General features: G+C 39.2%; 1 protein-coding gene and 1 long non-coding RNA gene across 2 annotated transcripts; one reads left to right on the forward strand and one right to left on the reverse strand.

The window, feature by feature from the left end:
• Positions 1–4,674: 4,674 nt before the first annotated feature.
• On the reverse strand, positions 4,675–6,730 carry LOC122672543 (protein NRT1/ PTR FAMILY 4.3-like). The gene is made up of 3 exons (XM_043870005.1): positions 6,260–6,730; positions 5,985–6,106; positions 4,675–5,530 (listed from the first exon to the last, which is right to left on the reverse strand). Exons 1-3 carry the CDS (start codon positions 6,728–6,730, stop codon positions 4,675–4,677), a joined length of 1,449 nt encoding a protein of 482 aa, XP_043725940.1.
• Positions 6,731–12,613: 5,883 nt separating this feature from the next.
• On the forward strand, positions 12,614–22,629 carry LOC122638360. The gene is made up of 2 exons (XR_006329410.1): positions 12,614–12,746; positions 22,024–22,629. It is a non-coding gene; the product is annotated as an uncharacterized LOC122638360 (long non-coding RNA).
• The last annotated feature ends 3,101 nt before the right edge of the window (positions 22,630–25,730 follow it).

A 25,730-nucleotide genomic window follows, 5' to 3' on the forward strand; every position in this document is an offset into this window, starting at 1 on the left:
GTCTCTCCTCTTTATATAATATCCATATGAGCTAATGATAAGACATATGTGCACTTAGTAGCGTCAAAGACAAGAGTATGAAATAATGGAGGACCATTGCACATGTGGGTTCTTTGGATTGGGCTCTTCTCCAGCGCACCCCTGAGCTGGACATCGTCCAGTGCGGGGGCAGATGTTGACATGTGGATGCTATTAGAAAAACAACGCAACAGAATACAATTTGTAGAAGAAAAAGAAAGCACACACACAAGATAGAGATTTTTATGTGATTCACCCCCAAGAAGGTAGGCTAGCTACATCTACAACGAAGTGATAGTCCCAGATCCACTATTTCTGTGAAGATACAAAACCTCTCTCACACCTTTAAAACAACTATATATATAGTTACAATAGAGAAAACCCTAACCCACGAAAATACAAAACTGTCCCTAGAAGCCCACCCAATCTAGTCTAGTCCTGAACCAACATAGGGTGAAATAATATCAAATTGAATGTCTCGACGAGCCGGCCGAAGTATCAATGGTACTTTCTGGATTAGAATTGAGATCAAGCTTCACCAATAATAGAGGGGGTGCCGTTCAAGCTGGGAATGATGCACATTGCATGTGCATCGCATGCCCATCTTATGTGCATGTTAATGCGATGTGCACCATTCTCAGCTCGGGGGTGTCGTTGGATCGGCACCCCATCCATGTGTTGACATGTGCCCCGTGTTGGACTGGGGTGCGCTGGAGAGGAGCCGGATCTGGGTTCATAGATTTATATTTTTTGAATATTATTTACTGGTTTTAATTAGGGCTGCAACAGGGTCGGGTTGGGCCGGGCTTTATAGAACCCTAGCGTAACCCTAAGTCCCCTTAGCTAGGCCCAGGCCTGACTCGACCCGACCCTCACTCAGGGCCAAAAAAATCCAACCTTGACCCGTGCTCAGGGTTGGGCTGGGCTAACCCTGATTGGCCCTGATCATGGGGAAGGGGAAGGCAATGCATGCGCTGGAATGAGCCGGGGAGAACATTATCGATTTTACATAAAATAACACTATAATAGAAAGTATTATATCACTTATTGTCGATCTTCATATATAATATATTATATAAAAAAATGTGGGTGACACATTTAAAGTTTATAATGTATATATTATATTAATATATATTTTATAGTATAACTTAAATTAGGGTCGAGCCCGGCCAGGCCAAGCTTAGCTTGAGGCCTCAACCCTAACCCGACCCGACCCTGACTCAGGGCCAGAAATTTTCAGCCCTGACCTGCCCTCAGGGTCAAATATCTTAGCCCAAGCCTTGTTCGGGCTCAGGGCGGATTTGGGCAGACCGGGCCAAACTTGCACCCCTACTTTTAATGACTAGTTGAGGTGACTACTAGTGGATTTTGAATTCACTCAATTCAAATCATCATCACATCATTGAGTCATGTCCGAGTTTTGAATTTTTTAACATTGTGGGGTTCCATAATTTATAGAACCGAGTCAGAACCCGAATCGTCGGTAAACCTCATAAAGGTACAAAAGAAAGAGAAAGAGATCGAGAACTATATATAGTGGTGGATGATAATATCTTTTTTGTTTGTTTAAATGGAAACTATAGTGGTGGAGTGTAGATATAGGTAGAAGCTTGGTTTAGTGGAAGCTTTTTGACACAAAAAAGTATGTACTCAAACAAGTGTGTTAATATTTCCACGCCACTTCCATGTGGTGCTTTTTTATGAAGTGACGTTTAGATTACTTTAGAGGAGTGAAGAAAGAAAGGTGATAAAATGGAAATGGACTAAATAATACTAATCAATGTTCAAGGAATCTCTTCTATGGATATATGAAGAGTTTCTTTGAACATTGATTAGTATTATTTGGTCCATTTCCATTTTATCACCTTTCTTTCTTCACTCCTCTAAAGTAATCTAAACGTCACTTCATAAAGGATATATGAAGAGTTTCTTTGAACCTCGTATGTATAGAAAATTTCCCTACCAACTGGTATTTATTGGGTCCTACAATGGAGATCTAAAAGTGGAATAATCTCAATGACGTAGAACAACAACCACTTATTATATTTAACTTTAATATGAATAAAGTAGAAAAAATTTCCAAAAAAAAATAATTTGTAAAAGTAGAAAGTATTTTATTAAACTCTAGCCTCTCGGTGGTGGTAGATTAAGATATAAATAATGGTTGATAATTAATTATTATAATATTATATATGAAATGGCAAAAAGATCTCTATTTGGTGGTGTTTCTTAAGCCTTCTCACAGGATACCGTGAGATGAAGCCTCTGCCCTTGGGATAGATACCCAGACATGCTCACCCATTGACCCAGATGCTTGTGTAGAGATCTCTTACTTAAAAGAAATATATATAGGATCGGGTTTTCCTTAATGACTAGTTTTAAGGTTTAGATGGTGTGCAATGGGTATCAGGGAATTGACCGGCCTCATATAATAAGGGTAGGAGTATTAATGATCCTAAAAAAGTGGATGATTCCTCTACATAAGATGGAGAAGAATTTCTGCCTAAAATATATATGTCTAGCTAACCATATGTCCAAATCAAATTTTGTCGCTTAAATAACACCCCATAGTTTTAAGAACCAGATTGGTATGGCTACTCAAACTGGAATTGGATATTTTTTGTTTCTTCAATAAATGGTAGTTGAGTGGGAGTTGAGTAAACACCAGGTAAGGTGGTTACGCGCGGGAAGTATTAAGATAATAGGTTGGTCCTATTAAGAAAAAGTCTATTTGATTTTTGGTGAAAACTAAACCATGGGAATGTGATTGATGTTAATGTCTTACCAAAAAAAAAAAAAGTGATTGATATTAATGTTTCCTCTATTATCCCTAGTTATGGTTTGTGTAAGTATATAGGATGGTTTGGTGCAATGGCTTCTTAATTAGTTGGTCAAGATTTCTTGACTCTCAATCTTTTGGCAACAAGTGATAATTCAAAGAGGATCATGTGCCTTGTGAAGGCCATATTTTGCTAAAGATGTTACATTCTATACAAGTGGATCAAAAGCTAATTCAAAGGATACATTCATCATGGACCATATTCGAAGATATCTCTAGAATTGGCCGGGATTTTCATTATATATTTTATATATCTCTTGTAGAATCCTATGTAAAGGTGCGCGGTCGACTGGCTAGGCAATTTTTGGCCTGTTAGACCCTATTTTGGCAAGGGTTTTTTTAGCCCCCTTTGAGCATTATTTAATTAAGACCTTTGTTGGGGTGTCTTGAAAAGCGATTAAGTGCTTGAAATTAAACATCTTAAAGTCACATTAGTGCTCATATTATGAGAATCTCTACTTGAACTATACATTTGTATATTCACCTTCTAGAGGTTCTGTTTTAAGCTTCATTTTATCTATCTTGGCCATTGAGCTTGTAAATCTTCTTTTCATCATTGTTGAGAGTGTTTTTTGGGTTGTTAGTGGTGAGCCTTATTGTTGAAACCACTAGACTTGAGTGTGCATGGCTTAATCACTTGGGTAAATGTTGAGCCCTTAAAAGCATTGTAAGAGTGTTGGAGATCATGAAGGCGCTAATCAGGTGAAGGACTCTAAATCAATTTCTTAGTCATTTTGAATCATTTAAAATGAAGGATGATGAGTCAATTTCTGTTATGTCTATGCTAGATCCATAGATAATATTAATAGTTTAAATCCACTTGGTACATTCTATATTTCTGTGGGACTTGTTAGTAAAATTCTTAGATCATTACCTAAAAGTTGGTTACTTGAGGTTACCACCATTGCAGAGGCAAAGAACCTCAAAAAACTTCATGTTGAGGAGCTCATTGAATCTCTCATTACCCATGAGATGATCCTCAGGGAGTTTCAATCTCAAAAGAAAGGATATTGCACTCCATGTGATGCGTCCGAGTGCATCCATCTATTACTTGATCACAAGTCCCTAAGGAGATATGCCCGTATTAAAGCCCATCAAACTCACAAGGCTCAGCCCCAAAATGTGGTCCAAGGACAAACCAAGTTATGCACTAAGACTCAAGGACCAGGTCCAACCTCAAAACATGGTCTCCTTGGTGATATTTTCAACTCCCATAGGTGAGGATGATAATAACTTTAAAAAAGTACTCTTCTAAGTCCTTTGGTGGAGGTCGACTTACCGACTCTTAAAGGTTGATGTTGGCAACACTTCAAGGTCACTGGAGGTTCTTCAGTTCCTTAAGATTGAAGATTGAAACTCAATTTGATTTCAGCAGGAGGAACTCAAGTTGGTTTATAAGAGTGTTTGAAGCAACAAGATAATATTTCATTCAAAATAGGATACCTTACAAGCAAAATAGATAGGTCTTTAATAGACAAATTAATGATGATGAAGTTGCCTATCTCTCTAGAAAATTCCAAGCTTTAATAGAAAAAAGTTCAAAGGTGGATCTCCCTTGACCAAATGTGATCCTCCCATATCTACTAAAATAACATGTTATAATTGTAATGGACAAGGTCACATGGTAAATGAGTGCCCCTCCCAAAGATAACCAAGGGATTTTACCTAAAGAGAAACAAGGGAATGACAACAACCACTTGAGATGAGTACAAAATGATTCCATGAGGAAATTGAAGGAAATTGATCTTGGCTTTTATTAAGTGATCATTTACCAAGAAAAAAAATTAATGTTTTACTATTCCTAGCCAAGGAAGGGTTCAGCCATCTTCCATTCGAATAAGCTTATTTCTCTTATACACATAACTCTTTGCCCAATACAAATAGTTGAAAAACCCTACCAAGCCAAGGATGGAAAGCAGCCAATAGAAATGGTCAAGATAATTCTTGTTCAAATTGTTTCCCCCAAGCCATCCAATATTATTTGTTCCAGTTGAACTTGTGGCTTTGTTTAGTACATCCACTAGAACAGAACCCAGAAAGGATGCCAAGCCTAAGACACATGAGAAGATAGCAGAACCCAGTGATTTCATTCCTCTTGATGCTTCAATATTGAAGAACTCTAGCAATCCAACATATGTGAAAACATCAGTTATCATTATAGAAAAATATTGTGGCCCAAGCCACATTATAGACATGGGCACTTGATGATCATCCATTATTAATCCATACTGCCTTGCAATTCTTTTCCTTCTCTTCTCTATCAAGGCAGCTGTACCAGTTCCTAATGAAACTACCATGAAGCCTACGCCTGCGCGTTGCAAGGGAGTGATGCCGGTTCGATATCCGGTCATCTTCCTCGCGAATGGCACGAATAGTCTGTCATAGATAACAAGAAAAACCATTTGCATAACCATGGGGACTGCAATGAGAGTAACTGGAGAGACATTAATATTATTCTTCATGAGTTTTCCCAGCATAGTAGTGTCCATTGTGTTACTTTGCTGGATAGTGAAAGCCAAGAGTTGTGGGATTGGAATGTAAGCAAGTACAGCACTGATGAAGATTGGGAGCATTCTCAAAACTATCTTTGTCTCCTCTACTTGGTTCATGCTACAAAGGGCCCATTTCATATTAGAGCCGCCGAATATCGAAATTGAAGCTTTATCTAGGAATCTGATGACAAAATTCAATAATTAAGCTACATACACATCGTTTCTCTCGTATTTGATTAAATCTTGTTTTAGTTTTCTGTATGGAATTTATTTAGGGTTTCATGTAAAACCCAAGGTTTTTCTAACACAATCATCATAGGTTTTAGATGCCTATGACAAAGGGATTCTTCCTATGGTGAAGGTCTGAAAGAAAACTCGCATGGTCCCTTTGTTGGGGTTCCTGCGAAATCAATTATCCTACATCGGATGTGAATAGTTCGATATGAAGACATATAAGGACTTGGGCACCCTGTCTTAAAGATTAGCTTTTAAGGATGAGTTCTACCTGAGTCCCAACAAATGGTATCGAAACTGGGGCATAGTAACTCCAATGTGCCTCAGGAGAAAATCATGAGAAGTTTCTATATTACATTTCACCACAATATTTCACAATGAAGGTAATTTTGATGACTTACTTGAAGCCCTCTGTGTGTGAAAGCATCTCATCCACCACGTTTTCATTGGATCTCTCTTGGTGCAGCTCCTCTTCATTCTCAGGTAATCCAAGTTTTCTTTTTCTAAATGCAGCCACCAAAACCTGGAATTAAAAACAGAACTCCTTAGCAATTATTAGAGAAATGTAGATATAAAATATAAGACAAAGTTTTCCTCCACCAATCGAGGACGATGGTTCACCCACCATCCTAGGGTTCATCAACCCCTCCTAGGGTTTTAGTATGTTCCAAATTACCTGCAAAATTCGAGTTAGAGGGCTTCCTCTAGGCATTTGGTTACGATAAAACAATAAACCAGAAGCAAGCACCAAGACTCCAAGTAGCTGAACAGCTGCAGATAGAGCAAAGCCTTGTGCCCATCCATAGTTCTTCTGAACCCAAACTATGAAAATTAGGCTAATTATATTTCCAGCCACAGTACTTAAGTTGAGCCAATTGAAGTAACTACTAGACTTGTGCCGCCGCCACCGCGGCAATGATGATGAAGAATTTGATGTCTGGTCGTCATCATCATTTTCACTGGATTGCTCTGCCCCGAAAGGTGGAAGGTTAGCTCTGAAACACCCATTCCCTAATGCCATAATATATAAGGCAATGTAAAGGATAACAGCCTTGTGGCCATGAAGAGGCTCACAGTTGCTCCATTGCTTTGAAGTGTCACAATTCGGTGGCCGTAGTGATGGAAAATATGCTTGCAGTGCTAGCATGGCTTGCCCCTAAACCAACAAACAAGAGAATTACACCACTAGAGAGAGAGAGAGAGAACAGATCTTCTACGGTGCACTGCCCTATGCTGCGTAGACATAGGGCTGCGTATAATGACCGCCTTACCCCCGCTCGGGTAAGGCGTTCGGATAGAGGTAACGTGGTCAATGCACGCCGCCTTGTGTTTGCGCAACACAGCAGGACAGGCAGCCCGCGCCGTAGAAGATCTGGATCTGAGAGAGAGAAAGCGCACTTACAAGGACCATAAGGGGAGTAAAAATAAGTAAGGTATAGAATCTGGTGAGATAGGAGTCTGAGATGAAGCCTCCAAGTAAGGCGAATCCGCAAGTAACGCCAAAGAAGTTAGTCACAGTGTCTGAAGTGGTTGCAACATCCATATGCATGGTTTCATGTAGGTAGGTAACCATGTTCAGAAAGATTGGTGTGTAGGACATGTTTGTCAACATATTCATAACTGCCAAATAGCAAAAGGACCCAATTAATGCTTTAAAGAAAAGGGCGTACGGCTCCCGCCAGGGAGGGCACCTGACTCTCATAGGGGGAGAGACCTATGAAATGATCCAAACACCCCTTGTTTTGTTGGGTTGGATCTTTCAGTTCCCGCCATAGCTGTAGGAGCTAGAGCCGAATTGTAATGTATGCAGCTTTACCCCCGCTTCGCGGAGAGATTGTGATCTATATGTTCAGAAATTTAACATGTGACTAGAGAGATGTTGGGATCTACATGTTCACAAAATTGCAGCATCTTCGTCCAATTAATGCTTTAAAGAAACCCCCAGTAGAAACTGTGAACAAGGAACATTCACGTATGTGAATGATTCATAATTGTTCAGATGGAATCCATTATGTGGGAATGTCCCATCTGAATGATTGTGAGTCGTTCACGTACGTGAACATTCACCCCATCGTAAAAACTTAACATGTGATCAAGAGATATTGGGATCTGCATATTCATAAAATTACACACTCTTCTTTATTTGGTAGTGGTTATATATCTTTAGTGGCGATGAAAACTTACCTCCAGTAAAGGTCCATGTATAGTTAGTGACGGAAATATTAAATTACCACTAATTGCTTAAGGTTTTGTTCTTTTTATTAAATTAATTAATAGACCGTTAGTGGTGGTAATTTTTTATTAAGTCGCCACTAATTAATTGCTTAGGCTTTGTTCTTTTGTTGAATTAAATAATAGATGTTTAGTGGCAATAGAAAATTATAGCCACTAATTTCTTAAGATTTTGTTCTTTTAGTGAATTAAATAATAGATCTTTAGTGGCTGCTAAAAATTAACACCACTAAAGAGCCATAGTTAGAGGCGGATGTATAAAGTCTCCAGTATAAATGAATCGGTATTGACCGATACGATATTAGTATGGATAGGCCGATATATACGATAGTGTTTTTTTAAAACCATTAGCAATTAAACCATTGGGATATAGAGGCTTTAGTGGTAGTATAAATATCGTCGCTAAAATTTTTATTATACTTGACGATTATTATTATCATAACAATAATAATGTTTAATAAAAGGTAGTGAAATTTTATCGACTCTAAAAAGGAATTGTTAGTGGTGATAAAATATTATCGTTGCTAAAAATTAGTACTTTAAAGCATAGTTGGAAAATCAGGTTTTCTGACTCGACTCGTCTCGTAGAAAATCTGGTGACTCGGCCTGGTTAAACCTGGTCAATCCGAGTCATGTTTTTTTTATTATTAAAAAATAATAATAAATGCTACATTGTTATGCATTGAATGATAAAAACTGCAATGTGGAGATAGAGAGATGGGTTCTTTTCATTTATATATAGAGTTATAAATGTTACATGGCAATTTCTAAGAAGAGAGAGATCCAAAACGTTAGTTTTGACAAGCATTTTAGATTTTATTGTTTTATACATTTAATTTTACATTTGTTAGTTGTTACTTATTTATTGATATATTCACTCATAATCAAGTAATATTTATATTACCAAAAAAAAAGTCAAGTTGCATTTATGTATTTAAAAATTGACAAGACTCTCCTAGTTAAAAGTGTTTCGGGTTTAAAAACCGAGTCTTGCTTGACTCAGACAAGTCAATACCAAATCGCATCATTTTATATCTTGACCGAGTCTACATGACTTTTGACCAGGTTTTCCAAAATTTTGACTCGATTCGGATGACTCGATCAAGTCAAAACCTAGTTTTTCAACTATGCTTTAAAGGCAAAACACAAAAACTATTATGTAATACCTAAATTACGAATATTTAACAACTACAAGGAACTAAAGTCTCTTAAAAACATTTTTAACAGCTAAAAGTATCATAGAAACACTTCCCTTGAGCATTTTTCTTGTAGTGGTAGATCTAAGAAAATGTAAGCCAATCCAACCATTAGATATCTAGGCGGGCACCCCTTAAATGAAAAAGATGACTTTCACATACCAAAAATAAGAACAATCTAAAATTTCATGGCAATATTAGAAATATATACTTTTAAAATTAATATTGATTGGAATCCCTCTTACAATAGATGAACCATACAGCTCTGGCTCCACCATGCTTGTCTTTGTTGATGGGTTTTCCCTTCCAATCTATGAAGCCATGGATTGCCATGGTTGTACTCTACTAGTCTAAAACATTCCCAAAAATTTTCAGTTTAAAAAGAAAGAAGAAGTATTTCTCAAAATAATTTTTTTTTAATTGTAGTGGGTTTAAGATTTGACCCATTCAGTGAGTAGCTATATAGCCCTAGATTTTTTATAGCAATAAAGGTGAAGATTTTATGGAGAAGAACAATATCTATCATTAAATGATAAAAGATTTTGTTGAGAAAAATTAAGATTTTGTAGCGGGAAAAACTGAAAAAGTGTGCAATACAAGGTGGGTGGCATAGGATCAGTTAGTAGGGCCCCTAGATTTTGTTTGACCCGCACATGGTTTCCTGGTATCCTCTTTCCATCCTTGATCCCAAGGAACAATGTCCAAACAACCTTTTAATCCGTAAGGATGCTTTGTCAATAGGTGTTAATTTTAGGGCAAGAGATCGGTGTCTGGTTATGTAGCCGCTGCACCCATGCGAGGGTTAATGAGACAAAAAAAAAACAAAAAAAAAAAGGAATCATGATTTGTCTAACCAATAATTTTTTTGCCTATAATCAAAATATTCTTATATTCTCTTCTTAAAAAATATTACATAATGTTGTATAAAATTTTGATAAAAAATAACTGGAATAATTATTACAAGGTGTCTCTAAACTAGCTTTGACCCTTTTTCTTTTTGGAATTTTGTATATAGTCGTATGTATTATCTTATAAAGTAATGGAGAAATGTTATGTGCGAAGGATGCAGGGAGCCACGCACAAACACAGGGGGGGCAGGAAATGATCCGCATGTCCCCATGAACGGCAGAAATTCTGCCCCCCAATGAGTGAAGGCTATTGTCAGATCCTTCTGGAATCAGATTGCCAGGAGCTAATCCGACAAATCTTATCTCCTAGCTCTCCTCCAACTTGCATCATGCCGGTTCTTCATGAAATTAATCATTTAATGTCTCTTTTCCCCAGTTGCTCTATCTCTTTTATCCCAAGGTCCCTCAACAATGTCGTTGATATTTTGGCCAGGAAGGCTGTGTCACTTGCGTGTATGACATCATGGCCTGTATCCACTCCATGGATCGTTGATATGTGTAATGCTGAGTCTATGCGTTTTTCACGCTTCAATCAATAGAACTCCTTTTATCAAAAATAAAATAAAATGTGCCAACATGTAGACTCTCATTGTCTATCATGAGTGGTGTGGTCCCTACATCCCACGTAGAGAACACTCTCCTTAAAGTAATATATAGGTTAAATCATAAATGTATTAAAATAAGGTATATCTAGATTGGACCCCTTTACCAGCTAGATCACTCCTTAATGAAACTGATTGGATCCAAATCATCAAACCCTTAAACACTAATGCATAATTGAACCCACTTCTTTATCTAGATGTACGAAATAAGAAAATTAAGGGCAAGAGATCGTTGTCTAGTCGTGTAGCGCCTGTATTAGTACAGGACCAATGAAAGTGCACGTAGGATATCAATATAGATGCGATTTGTAACTTCATGGAGGGCAGGGTGGCACTTTCATACGATGTCTCAACACAGAAGCCATGTGTCCAAATAGCATTTTTCTCCCAAAATTAATTACCACACAAGTCGGTTTGAACTTTTACACTTACTTATTTTCTAAACCTACTTATTTTATAATTAATTTTTCATTTAATTTTATAGATCTAAGAAATCGTCCCAAAAAGAAGAGGTCATTTGAATCCACTACGTATAGCCCTACTCTGTAGTCCTAGATTTGTTAATGGCTTGTCTTGGCAATAAATATTGCCACTTCTATTCAAGTTGAAACATGACATGTGTGACAAGGACCTTGTGATCTTTTTATTCACAAATTTTTAGCATGACTTAACCTACCATGTGGTAAAGTTAGGCACATGTCCATGGATTCTTTATTGGACTACCAGGCCAAGAAAAATTTTCCTCTAGAATAAAATTGGGAAGATGAAAGTAATCAACTAAAGCACCATCGGAATCCATTCCAACCATGTTTTTGTGCACCGTATCGGGCATTTGTATGGATGGACCCATAGGAGAGGTAGGATTCTCATACGCGAATGGGAGTGAGTCGCACAAATGGTAATCATGGCATCCACCATATAGGATCCCCTCGAGGTGAATGGGATCTAAGTGGCTCACTCCTATTCTAGTATGTTCTCGTACAAGAATGAGATTCCAACTCTCAATAAGACAGTTTTGCCCTTGATTTTCTTCAGGAATTGATTTATTTATTTATTTTTTGGATAAGGTTAACCCTTGGTATTAGGGGTGTCAATGGGTCGGTTTGGTCCGGTTTCTGTTCGGGTTTTTTGGTTTCGGTGTGGCTTTTAGAGAAACTGAGACCAATTCAATAAGAATTTTTCGGTTTCGGCTCGGTTTCAGTTTCGGTGCGGTTTGGTTTCGTGTCGATTTCGATTTATAATAATAGGTTGATATCGGTTTGAATCCGGTTCGATACCGGGTTTTTTTAAACAAGTTGGGTTCGACTTGTACTTATTTTCTTCTCTTTCTCTTTTCAACTACATAAAATATTTCATTAGCCCCACACTTAAAAAGGAGATCAATGGAACAAGCATTGTTACAAATCAATTTCCCTATTTTCATAACCTCACACTCATTGATTTGTAACAATTTATCTTACAATCATAAATTTGCTCACTAATATTGAAATCAATTCAATGATTCATAACCTTATATTCATTATTTTCTTATCGGTTTCATTCGGTTTGGTTTTCGATTTGTTATCGATCGGTCCGGTGCGGTCCGATTTTCAATTGATCCCGTCATACCCCAGTCCAAAACCAATCTAATAAGGATCGGTTCGATTTGATCTCGGGTTTTTTCAATCGATTTCGTTTGGTCTTAACAGTTCAGACTAGGTTTTGACACCCTTACTTGGTATGTACCATACGATCAATACAGGATCAGCCAAATATCGGTATCAAAGTCGGTCAATCCATATTCAATACTTAAAACCATGATTCCAACTGAAGCAATATGTTTTGCCACATGGGTACATTACATTTAAGAATTCAAAACATGGAATAGGGGCAGGAATCGATCCCAAAAAACCCTAGAATCGATCTTTGAATCAGGATCAGTCATAGCCGATTCAACCGATTCAATACGAATTTTTTTAGATGGCGATTATCAACCACACAAGAATTGATTTTTTTTTTCTTTTCAAAATCATTCTAATGAAATATGGAGAAATATGATTGGTCTGAAATAAAAAATTTATAGTTAGATGAGGATGTATCAACAAAACCTGATCTCTCTTCTGCCTTTCTTTCCGTTAAAGAAACCCTTTACAGACCTGAGTCCAGATTCTGGAATTTCGTCTGAGTAGGCCTTAAACGATTGAGGTTTGCAGACATTGCCGTTGTTACGGGGGTTGCAGAAATTGGTGAGTTCTCTCTCTCTCTCTCTCTGCGTATTCTCTTATGAATGAATTTCATATTGGGGTTTCTTAATTTTGCGAACTGATATGTAAATCCAGCCTTTTTGCATCTCTTCAAGTAATTCTTCTCGATGTTAGACAGCAATTTTGAGTAATGGGTACTGGAATTTATTATTTTTAGGGCAACATCGGTTGAGGGTCTATCTCAGATTGCTGTGTGAATTGTGAATGAGATCAATTTGTAATTTACAGAATTAGTGAATCAGCCAAAGGCTCTCTTCCAAAGTTCTTATCTTTCAAGTAATCTTTTCCTTGTTTCTCAGTTTCACGCCCGACACAGATTGAGCCACCATGATTAGCCACCTCCCCAAGAAAAGGTGTTAATGTTGGCTGTTTTGTGCTTCCCTGTCAACCTTCCCTTATTTCCTTCTCCATAGTCACTGATGTGCTCTTTGTGGCGAAGTGACAGATTCAGAATTGCCTTCTTTATTACTTTAAAGCATCCATCCTCCCCCTCGATCGTTTTGGATCAAGAGAGAGAACAATACCAGCTTGTTGAGTAATTCTCTCAAGAATATATCTGGAGCACCATATGTGATTTCCAGCCTCAATTCTCACACTAGGACTTCCTACTGGCCAGGCATCACCTCCCCATTAGTACCACTAACGTTGATCCCAGTATACAAACAAGCCTTGTAGTGTGCATCGGATATGTCATGCCCAAATGACTTGTTTGCTCCAGCACCACAGTAGTAGGGACCCTTGGCAATGACCTTTGGTTTACTGAAGATTTGCAGCCCTATGTCGTTTGTTTGTTGAGATAGGTTCTCTTGCTGGGGTCATAGTTGTCATGGCGCCTAGGCGACCCAAGGCATTGGAGGGCTGCCTAAGCACTTAGGCGTCAAGGCGCTTGCCTAGGCGTTCCAAGGTGCCCTAGTAATTCTTTTTATATATCTATTATATCTAGTATAGCAGTTATATAATTATGCTGAATTGCTAATCAAGAATCAACACTTTAAGCAACATCAAAAGACAAGAATCAACACTTAGGCAACATCAAGGCCATGTAGAACTGATTGGAGAAATAGGATCCATGTACCCAACCCCATATAGTTGGGATAAGGCTGAGTTGAGAGAAGCAACATCAAGAGACAAGAATCAACATTAAAGCCATATCAATGCAAAATGATATAATTATGCTAAAATGAGAAACTCAACAAATGGTGAAATAAGTATAAGATATACAAGAACAACAACAACAACAACTCAGCCTTATCCCAACTAAATGGGGTCGGCTACATGGATCCTTGCTCTCCAATCAGCTATATTCGAATTCATACTTGATACAAGGCCTAAACTATGCATGTCTTTCCTCACCACTTCTCCTAGGGTCATTTTAGCTCTGCCCTTGGCTCTTTTAGTCCTTCAATCTGAATTAAATCACTCCTTCGTATTGGAGCATCCAAAGACCTTCGTTGAACATGGTCATTCCACCTCAAACGACTTTCTCATAACTTATCATGTATCAGAGCCATTCCCAAACCAGTTCTAATGTAATCATTCCTTACTCTATCTTTCCTAGTTTTGCCATACATACATCTCAATATCTTCATCTCCGCTACACTAAGTTTATCTACATGATGCTTTTTAACTACCCAACATTCCGCACCATACATCATAGCCGGTCATATGACTAGCCTATAAAATTTCCTTTAATTTTTAAAGGAATATGTTGATCGCATAACACTCCGGACGCTCCTCTCCACTTCATCCATCCTATTTTTATTCTCCGTAATATCATCCTCTATATCACAACTTCTTTATTTATGATTGAGCCCTAGATACTTAAAATAATCACTTTGCAGGTTACTAATATAGAAATTAAAAGGATTCGATGGGGGGAAGAAAAGGAAGAAGATTGGGGGAGGGGGAATATGAGCAAGAAAAAACCTATAGAAAAGATTAGAGTGGCAAAAACGGCGATTCAAAATAAAGGGAAATTTGTCCTAGTCAAAGTGAAAAAGCCACAAAGGATACTTGGATAATGGTAAAAATTACAGAAAAACTACGCTAGAAAGCCTGGATTCTAAGGAAACAAGGTGCAATGGGCATTACACAGCCCGTTTGGAAAGCCATATAATTGTGCACAACACCGCTGCCCTACTAGGGGTTGCAGTGACGTGTGCTCAGTAGAAAAAGGGTTAAGATCACAGAAAAATTGAAACGAAATGAAATAAAGGCTAAAAGAAAGTAGACTTACCTGTCTACAAATTTTGTGAAGAGAGGATAGTGGTTCGAGTGGGCTAGACTCAACATCTGATGAGCTTAAGCCGAACTTAACGCAGCAGACCAGCAACTCAAGCTCCAAATAACACTCCAATTCACAATAATACGTATCATATGAGTATAATCGTCGTAATCCTCCTAAAACGTGAGAATGGTCACTACTTAATAACTAAGAAACTATTGCATAAATAGAAATAAAAATAATAGCAGCTTCTAATAGAATATTCCAGCAGCATCCAGCATATTATTTTCATAGCAGTGTCCACACACAGCTTCTAGACACCAAACCAGGGGCCCATCCAAGCTAGCACTAGGCCTGGTTTGAACCAGAACCAGAACCAGAACCAGAACCAGATCCCTGGGGATGAACTGAACCCAGGTTTTGACTTTGAGCCTTTTTCTTCTTTCTACACACATAGTAGTGCTTGAGTTCTACATCAGATCAGGTCAAGTGTAAGGTGTGTGCAGGGGGAAATCTCTCAGAAGTTGAGAGTGATCTGATGGATGAATTGGGATATACACAGCCAGTCACCAAAATAGTAAGCAGTCAAGAACTTAACTGTAGAATGATACAGTAACCAGTAGATCATACAACGAACATAAAGCAATCCATCAATCACCAATCAGGGAAGAAACAGTAGCAATCATCAAATCCAGCAACCAGGAAGACCTTTCTGCGCAAGCTTATTTAGAAAACTCAGAAATTCCAGCAACCGATTGGAATGATCTTCATGTCTACATATAGAATGAAGAAGATAGGATAATAGCAGAAGTAGAAACCTAGTTTTTCATCTTCACACAACTAAGGTTTCAAAACAAATAGGGCAGCAATGCTGCCGAACCAAAGGGGAAATCTGAAAGAAAACCCTCAAATCAGAAACAAGAAGAAAGGTATTGGATCTTCAATGCTCTGATACCAAGTAACGAAATCAGTCCTTGAAGCCAACACCTGCAAACACAAAGGAAAGAGAGAAGAAGAAGAGGAGAAGACAAGCATTAAGAGAGAACACCTCAAGGTTTGGCTGAATGGCCTTATGTTAAGAGGACCAGATTTAGAACTCGATGCTTGGATGTCTAAGGCAGACCCCAAGCCATATATTTATAATGAATAGAAAAGAATAAAAACTGTACATAGGCGATGTGGAACTAAACCACATACATAAAACAATGAAATAATGAGGAAAAAATGTCCAGAATACCCCCACGGTATTCTGGCCCATATATCAACACTCCCCCTCAAGTTGGAGCATATATATCATGCATGCCGAACTTGACTAGTATAGGATGAAACAGCTTGCAAGTCAGCCCCTTAGTGCATACATCAGCCAGTTGATCGGTAGTCTTGACAAAGGGAACACAGATGAGGCCAGCTTCAAGCTTTTCCTTGATGAAATGTCTGTCAACCTCCACATGTTTAGTGCGATCATGATGAACAGGGTTATGAGCAATGCTAATAGCCGCTTTATTGTGACAATAAAGCATCATTGGAAGATGGACAGCAACACCAATATCCTGCAACAATCCTCTAAGCCAAAGAAGTTCACAAATGCCTTGGGCCATCGGACGAAACTCGGCTTCAGCACTAGACCTTGCCACAACATTCTGTTTTTTGCTGCGCCATGTAACAAGGTTCCCACCCACAAAGGAGCAATAGCCAGAGATGGACTTTCTGTCAGAAGAACCAGCCCAGTCGGCATCAGTATAAGCTTCAATCTTGAGGTGACCATTGGAAGATAAGAGAATTCCCTTTCCTGGAGCAGACTTCAAATACCTCAAAATACGACGGACTGCATCCATATAAGAGGAATAGGGATCATGCATAAACTGGCTCACCATACTTACAGCAACCGCTATGTCAGGTCGGGTGTGGGAAAGGTAGATAAGTTTGCCCACTAACCGCTGATAACCTCCTTTGTCAACAGGTTCACCCTCTTTCTCCCTAAGTTTTGCAATAGCATCCATAGGAGTATCTGAGGGATGACAACCTAGCAACCCTGTCTCAGTCAATAGATCAAGGAGATATTTTCGTTGAGAAAGAAAGATGCCCTTTGAAGAGCGAGCAACTTCTATCCCTAGAAAATATTTTAGAGAACCTAGATCTTTGACCTCAAACTCACGGCCAAGGAGAAGCTTTAAATCCCTGATAGCAGCATCATCATTACCAGTCACCACGATATCATCCACATAGACTATGAGAAGAGTAACCTTGTCACCAACTCGTCTGATGAACAAGGTATGATCAGCATTGCTCTGCTTATAACTTGCTGTAACCATAGCCTTATGAAACCGACCGAACCAAGCCCTAGGTGACTGCTTCAACCCGTAGAGAGCACGTTTCAACTTGCAAACTCTGCCCCTAGTCCTGTCATCAGAGAAGCCTGGTGGAATGTCCATATATACATTCTCCTCAAGCTCCCCATGGAGGAAGGCATTCTTCACATCTAGCTGCTAAAGATCCCATCCAAGATTTGCAGCACAAGATAATAGCACCCTGACAGTGTTGAGCTTTGCCACTGGTGCAAAAGTCTCCTGATAGTCAACTCCATAAGTATGAGTGAACCCCTTTGCAACCAGACGCGCCTTATACCGATCCACTGAACCATCAGCCTTCTGTTTGACCACGAAGACCCATTTACATGCCACTGGTTTTTTCCCTGGAGGAAGAGTCACAAGATCCCACGTGTTATTTTTTTGTAGTGCTCTCATTTCTTCCAACATTGCAGCCTTCCACTTTCCATTTGTATATGCTTCCTGCCAATTTTTAGGAATAGAGACAGAAGAAAGAGATGATACAAAAGCACGGAAAGAAGGAGAAAGAGAACTATACGAAACAAAGCGAGATATGGGATGTAAAGTGCAAGTCCTAGTACCTTTGCGATGAGCAATAGGTAGGTCGGAAGGAGAGAGATTACCAGGAGATGAAGGACCCGGGTCTGGAGCCGGCAATTGGATGGGTACTGGTGCTATAGTGGGTCGTAACTGCCCTTTGTTGGATCTGCCCCTTGTATAGGTGATGATGTTGGAGTTGTCGTCGATTCTCTTTTGAAATTCACCAATAGTCCTCTGGACAGGAGTCAGCTCCCCCTGGATAGGAACATTAACAACACCATTTTCTATGGTCTCCCCCTGTATAGGATTCCCATCAGGTGAGGGAGGAACAGCCAGAGGAAGTTGGGCATCCAAAGTAGGCTGGGCAGCAGCCATGGCTGGTGGCAAAGTAGGCTGGACAGCAGCGTGAGGAACCTCTGGTAGAGGAATCTCAAAAAGCACATCTTCACTAGAACTCTCCCCCTAAAGAGGTGGCGAAGAATAGTAGGAAAGGGACTCATGGAAAATAACATCCATACTAACCATGGTACGGCGGGAAGGGGGATGGTAACACTTGTAACCTTTCTTGGTCGGAGAATAACCCAAGAAAATACAACGAAGTCTCCGAGGTTCAAGCTTGCCAGGATATCTAGTATCCCTAGCATAACACACACAACCAAATACCTTGGGGGGCACAATAAAGGAGGAATTTCCCACTAAAACATCAGAGGGGTTGCGAGAATTAAGGACCCGAGAAGGCAGCCGATTGATGAGATAGGCTGCAGTGAGTACCGCATCCCCCCAATATTGAGATGGGACATTCCTCGCAAACATCAAAGCCTTGGCCATCTCTAACAAGTGTCGATTCTTCTGTTCTGCCACACCATTCTGGGCAGGGGTATCAACACAACTATTTTGATGAAGGATGCCATGGTCAGCCAAATATTTTTGAAATTGAGACTCTGTATACTCAGTTCCATTGTCACTTCTTAAGACTTTGAGAGTAGTTTGGAACTGAGTTTGTATCATTTTATGAAAATGCTGAAAATAGGAAAAAACTTGATTTTTTGTGTGCAAAAGATATACCCAGGTATGCCGAGAATGACAATCAATGAAAGAGACAAACCAACGATGGCCAGAAATAGAAGGTTTACGACTAGGGCCCCAAACATCAGAATGCACCAAATTAAAACAAAAAGAACTTCTTTTATTTGAAAGAGGATAATTTGAACGTGTCTGTTTGGCCAGAACACAAGCCTCACAAAAAAAGTCATCCTTAGTACGAAGGGTGACCAAACTAGGAAATAAATGAGCTAAAATCCCTGAAGGGGGCTGACCTAACCTAGAGTGCCACTGGTAGAGTTTAGAAGAGACCATGGAGTTCTGGTATGGTGAAGAATGTAATGGTGGTGGAGAGAAGCGACCGTCATCAAGCAGGTACAGCCCACCGTGCACTTTACCCAATCCAATCGTCTTCCCAGACTCCAGATCCTGAAACACACAATGAGAAGGAAAGAAGGTGACTTTGCAGTTAAGATCACGAGTAATACTACTAATAGAAAGAAGGTTAGTAGTAAAGTTAGGAATGTGTAAAAGCAGAGGACAAGGGAAGAGAAGAAGTGCGATAGATGATTCCTTTTCCGAGAGATGGCGAAAGGGAACCATCGCCACCTTGACCTTGTCCTTCCCAGACGTGGGGGAATATCTGTGAAACAAGCTAGAAGAACCGGTCATATGATCTGTAGCTCTAGAATCGATGATCCAAGGATGGGAAGCTACAGAAGCACAATGACCTCCAAATGCAATACCTGACCGGGCAAAGTGTGAACCTGAAGGAGCAGAAGAACTGGCAGGAGCTGATGTAGTAGAGGCAGCAGTAGCGGAAGATCAGAGCATATGTAGGAATGCCTGTAAATCATCCTGGGATGGACCAATGTCGGTAGCTGGGGGCTCCAGTAATACTTTCAGACTGATGGGCCCTGGGCTTTTGCTTTGTCTTTGTCTTGGCAGCCCTTTTTGCTTCAAAGTCAGCTGGTTTCCCAAGAAGTTTCCAACACTTCTCCTTGGTGTGATAGGGTTTGTGACAGTGCTCACAAACGACATTCCCTGTGGTAGAATCACTAAGAGAAGCAGTGCTATTAGGTGCAGGAATAGTAGGGGCAGCAGCCTTGAGAGTTGATCTGTCAGTAACAGGAGGATGCAACATGGCAGCCCGACGGTTCTCTTCAGAGGACACCAAGGCATAAGATTGTTCAAGTGTGGGAAAAGGCTTATGGCCCAACACTTGAACACGAATCTGATCATACTCCACATTTAAGCCGGCCAGAAAATCGTAGGCCCTAATCTTGTCCACATGCTTCTTATAGGAGGCAACATCAGTAGAAGTACTCAGGGGAAAGTCAGAGAAATGGTCCAGTTGTTGCCAAAGGGTGCGCAAGGTAGCATAATATTTGGAGACTGTCAACTCTCCCTGAATAGTGTGAAGGACCTTCTTCCTGATTTCATAGACCTGGGCATCATTGCCAAGCTGTCCATAAGTCTCCTTGCAAGCAGTCCAAATTTCCGCGGCTGTGTCAAGGAGAAGAAAATTGTGTTGTAGCTCTGTAGTCATAGAACCGATCAGATAGGACATAAGAACTCCATTGTTGGCAAGCCACTTGTCCTGAGCAGCTCCAACCTCAGCAGGCATAGCAGTGGTTCCCCTAATATGACCAGTAAGGCCACGGCCTGCAATGGCAAAGGAGGTAGACCTAGACCAAAGCAGGTAGTGGTTCCCCTAATATGACCAGTAAGGTAATCTGGTTTGCTGTTTCCATCACCCATAGAAGTAGCAGTCGAATCCACAGAGTCACCCATGACGACAGTGAAGAGTTCCAAATCGCAGATAAGGGCTGTTGTGAAGAGAAACCAAAGAAAATCTCCACGATAAGGGCTGCAACAATGATGAAAGCCTTCTAATAATGAAGGAATCAATATCTCCAAAAATCAGCAGTACCAGACAGAGGAAACCTTGAGATCGATTTTTGCTGGGTTTTGAACAAAACCCTGAAAGTGCTGAAATCGATAAGAGGAGAAGATGCCCAACCAGTGAGTGGATTGAGGCTGAAATTACAGTCGAATCAGTCTAGGCCAGAGGAGAATCACTCCTCAAAAATTCAGAATCAACTGATATATAAAACCCCAATGTCGACTATTGTCAGGGTTTTGAAAAACCCTTACAATCTGGAAAAAAATATCGACCTTGAGAGGCTGCAGGTGCTGGAATAATAAATTGCTGCAAGTCTGGAGCTCCAATATAGTGAACAAATCCCTTGTTGTATAGAGGGTTTCTGTCCAACGAAGGCTGAAGTCTTCAATATTCGCAGCAAAGAGAGAGCAGCACCCAATCGATCAAATCTTCATATCATAGGATGAGGTAAAGGAGGGCAGCAGCAGGATCAATTGATCACCTCATCAGTGCTGCCCTATGGGACAGAGAAGAACAAAACGAAACAAAGGGAAGAAGAGAAGAAGAGAAGAAAAGAGAAGAGAAAGGGTGAAAGATCGAGAATTAGAGAAGGAAGGAGATCGTGAATTGCAATCTGAGTTCTAATCCAGCTTTGATACCATGTTAAGAGGACCAGATTTAGAACTTGATGCTTGGATGTCTAAGGCAGACCCCAAGCCATATATTTATAATGAATAGAAAAGAATAAAAACTGTACATAGGCGATGTGGGACTAAACCACATACATAAAACAATGAAATGAGGAAAAAATGTCCAGAATACCCCCACGGTATTCTGGCCCATATATCAACACCTTATTGTGATTGGTAGGGTTATATTAATATAAGAAAATAACATGTACAGAGCATTATACCCCTATTGACAGTACATGTACATAAGCCATAATAAAACAGAACAAAAGAAACCAAAAATACCCAAACTGCCCTGCTGCTAGCGCTAGAACAGAAACTCTAACACAAACAAAGGGGGAAAAAAAGTCTCTCGGCATCATAAAGTCTGCAGAGGGTTTTGGAGCGGCAGTCTTGTAGTCTCATAGTGTCTTCACTGAGGCTTATTGGATTGCATTGGAGTAGGTCAATGGTTGGTTATATTTTCCTATTCCACATTCTGTAATTTTTGAACTCTTAGTCATCTTGTTCTAATAATTGGATTAACCCTAATAATTGGATTAACTTGTTGCAGCATTTGGGTTTATCATCATGAAGAAATTTACATGTTCAATAGTGGTTATCTTTCTGTTCCACCTCTTAGCACCTATTTGCTCCTTGGTACTCTTGCCATGCCAGCGTATGGGCTGCCCTGAACAACTCTATGCATACTCCTCTTGCTTGTACATCACAAACCAACCTGCTGGAAAACAACTGCTCTCAGGAGGTGAGTTACTTGAGCACCAGGGTTTCGCCAAAGGTAACATTACCTTGATTCCGTTGTCCCACCCGGGTTTCTGTTTTGGGGACATTGAGAGCCGATCCTTCCGGGAGGTCTCATGTACTAGTTACGATTCATTCCGGTTGTCACTTTATGAGGTCAAGCTGTGGGCTGCAAGGAAGATAGGCCTGACACAGAAAGAGAGGGAAGAATTTTTGAGTAGTCTGGAAGGACATACTTGCTGGGAAGTATCAGCCCCACAGCAAACAATCATCAGGCAATCTTGAACAGTTTTAAAATTGTCTTGTTAGCCTACCTTCTGTCTATGGATACTGTTATGATTTCTCTAGTTTCCTCCTGTCTGATGTATAGTTTTCAGGTAATAATTTGGTAACCCTTTGCTTATAAAGATTTTGTCTTCTTCCGTTTTATTTCAACTGTTTGATTGTATATATATACTTTCATAATATGAAGAAAAATTCTGATAAATGTCTATGCCTATGATCAGAGGCGAGAATTAGAGCCTTTTTAAGGTTGTCCTACTTAACAAATAACAATGGTAACATAGACGAGGAAAAAGGACAATCTGTTTGTTATTAATTTATAATAGTTGGGAAATTTCTACGTAATCACAAACCAGAACCCTACATTTTTTTTTTATTTATTTTTTTTTTACATAGTTCATGAAATCTCTAATAAAAAATAAAAATAAATAAACAGATCATACCAAGGTATGGAATCTTTTTTTTCAATTTTTTTTATGAGAAATAAGAGGTACTATAAAAAGGAAATAAAAGAGAGTACATCTTTATCTTCATATTTGGATATTTTTCCACCTTATCACGGACATGCTAACCAAGGAGCTATATGTTACCAAAAAAAATTAAAAAAAAAACTAAAAAAAAAAACTGATGAGCTATAGAAATTGCATCCTTAAATGTTTCACAATAACTTAGTAGGGTTCTTATATCTAATCGGTTTACACTTCTTCCCTGTTAGTAATTTGGCCACTTGTAGAAGATATCATATATCTTCAAAACTGTTTTGGGTCTTGTACTTCAATTTATTCCAAGAGCTTGTAATGTTATTGTAGATGCTCTTGCTAGGAGAGCCTTGTCCTTAGCAAAGAAGACAATATGGCCTTTATCTGTCACTTTGAGGATGAGAGTGTATCTTGCTCTTTCGAATAGATTGGTTTTTTACTGAAAAAAGAGTTCTTATATCTAGCAAAAAAGTAAAGAGCTCAATGATCCTTTCCCGTTGAAGAATTACAATCAGTCCAGACGACGATGGAAGTGATACCTAATTGCTTTGGTTTTTAATATCCCTTCAAGCATCCTTCACCCTTGTGATTCTTGTGTTGGGGGTACGATGTCTTGTATTATGTAACTTGGTTTGTGGGTTGATTCCAAAGGGTTGTTAGGCTTCGAGACCCGAAGGAATCGACACACTTGCATGTTAATCTACTATTCTAGCAGGACTTCAGTGAACCAGTGGGTCCATGTGGTTCAAGGGCAATAATCCTGAGGAAAATTTTTTAAGGACTATATGGGTATTTTAATAAAATTCCTATGGACGATTGTTCTCTGCTTGGGAGCGCAGGCTGCACCCAGACACATGGAGCGGCAATTCAAGGGGACGGGACAATCATTTCGCCCACCCCCATGTGTTTGGGTGCATCCTATGCCCCCATCATAGAAAACATTTGGCCAATTCCTATATAGGGTTTCACTATAAATATAGAGCAAAGGTTCTTTCTATGTAACACAATTTGAGAGAGATGCAAGGATGAGTGATTGTAACCCTATTCTCCATTGATAGTGAAACAAATCTCATCTCACCATGGACGTAGGCAATCTTGCTGAACCACATAAATCCTTGTATTCATTGTGTGATTGTTGTTTGCTATTTCCATTCTTTTCTACATCGTGTTAGGTTTCATTTTCAACATGTTGTGGACTCCATATATATCCACAATTTAAGGTAACACTCACAAGTTCCTTGGACCTAAACCCAAAATACTGGTCCGTCGGTTCACCCTGGACTGGATTGTTCCAACTCATGCCCAAGGAAAAGTTTCTCTGAGCAACAAGTAGTGCAGCCTATGCTTCCTCATATGGCTTTTTATTTTTAGAGAAAAAGAACTCTGTCCAGGAGTGTGGCCTATACCAGCACTCCCATGAGTCTATCTCTCTCCTTCCCAGACACATCTGCCCCCTTGTTTTAAGGAGAGAGATAGACAAATGGGAGTGCTGGCATAGGGCTCACTCCCAGAGAGAAAACTGCTTCCCTTATTTTTATTAATTCTTTAGAAGAGAATGTAAGGGGAGAAAAAGAATCAGAAAAATCTGTGACAAGGCGTAGGCTACCCAATTGCTCAAAGAACCCTCTTCCTCCCATAAAAGAAAATGATGAAAGTCAAATGATGGGGAATCAAGGATCTGAAAACCAATAGTATAGTGGAAGACTCTATCGAGATATACTCAACTGGGGAGATATTCTTCTGCTGCTCTGACATATTCATCTTAGAATCCACGACGTGAACAACTTATATGCAACTTACATTAGGTGAAAGACAACTCAGTAGCACGATCAGTCCATTCTCTAAGAGAAGAACCAGAAGATTATATTAATAAGGGCAAAAATTATTTCTAAATCCAATCCAAATGCCATAGTTGACCTATCCCAAAAAAGGACTACACAAGCCGGGACATCTTTCACAGACAAGGGTGGATTACAAGGTAGCAATTCTGTTGAAAATTCTATGAGCTTAGAAGGTGGCACAAATTCTACATAAAAGAGAGATTAGGTGGGAAGCCCTTCAAAGAAAAACAGTCAAAAACAGCTGGAGCTTGGCACATTCTTTAAGTGAAACTTAGCAGCATTGCACAAAACAGCAAATGGTATGAGTTCTTTTTTTTCTTACTCAACTAATTGTCCAAAAGAAACTAGAAAAAATTAACATTCTCGTAACCAATGACAAGGGAAACAACAATAAGGACAAAGACAAGAAGCAGCCACTTAGCAATACCGTAGGTATAGATTTACAAGAACATGAGCTACAAGTACTTACCACAGTATATGAACAATTAATATGATCATGGCCATTCATAGACAGGAAAGAGTTAGGGAAAAAATAAATAAAAGCAAGTATGAATGATACAAGGGAGACTATACCAGCTAAAATCTATCTTAAGAACAAGGAATAATGCTCCCAGGTTTCAATCAAGTTCTGCCAATCTTTGTCTAACACTAAGGTGGCAACAGAATAGAAAGACAAAATCTCTGGAACAATAATGCCTCCAATACTACAACCAAAATTGTAACTGAGGAAAGTTTGGGGAAAATAAAATTAAAAAAAAAAAACAAAAGAAGAAGAAAGAAAAGAGAAATGAAAGTTGAATGGTCAAGCTTGAAATTGAAAGCCAAAATTGTGAAACTTGCAGAAATACCATCCTAAAAGAGGATCTTTACTCTAATAATACAAATTAAAAGAAAGAATTAAGCATGAGATCATATTC

Source organism: Telopea speciosissima, chromosome 8 (genome assembly GCF_018873765.1).
Source record: "Telopea speciosissima isolate NSW1024214 ecotype Mountain lineage chromosome 8, Tspe_v1, whole genome shotgun sequence".
Lineage (NCBI taxonomy): Eukaryota > Viridiplantae > Streptophyta > Magnoliopsida > Proteales > Proteaceae > Telopea > Telopea speciosissima.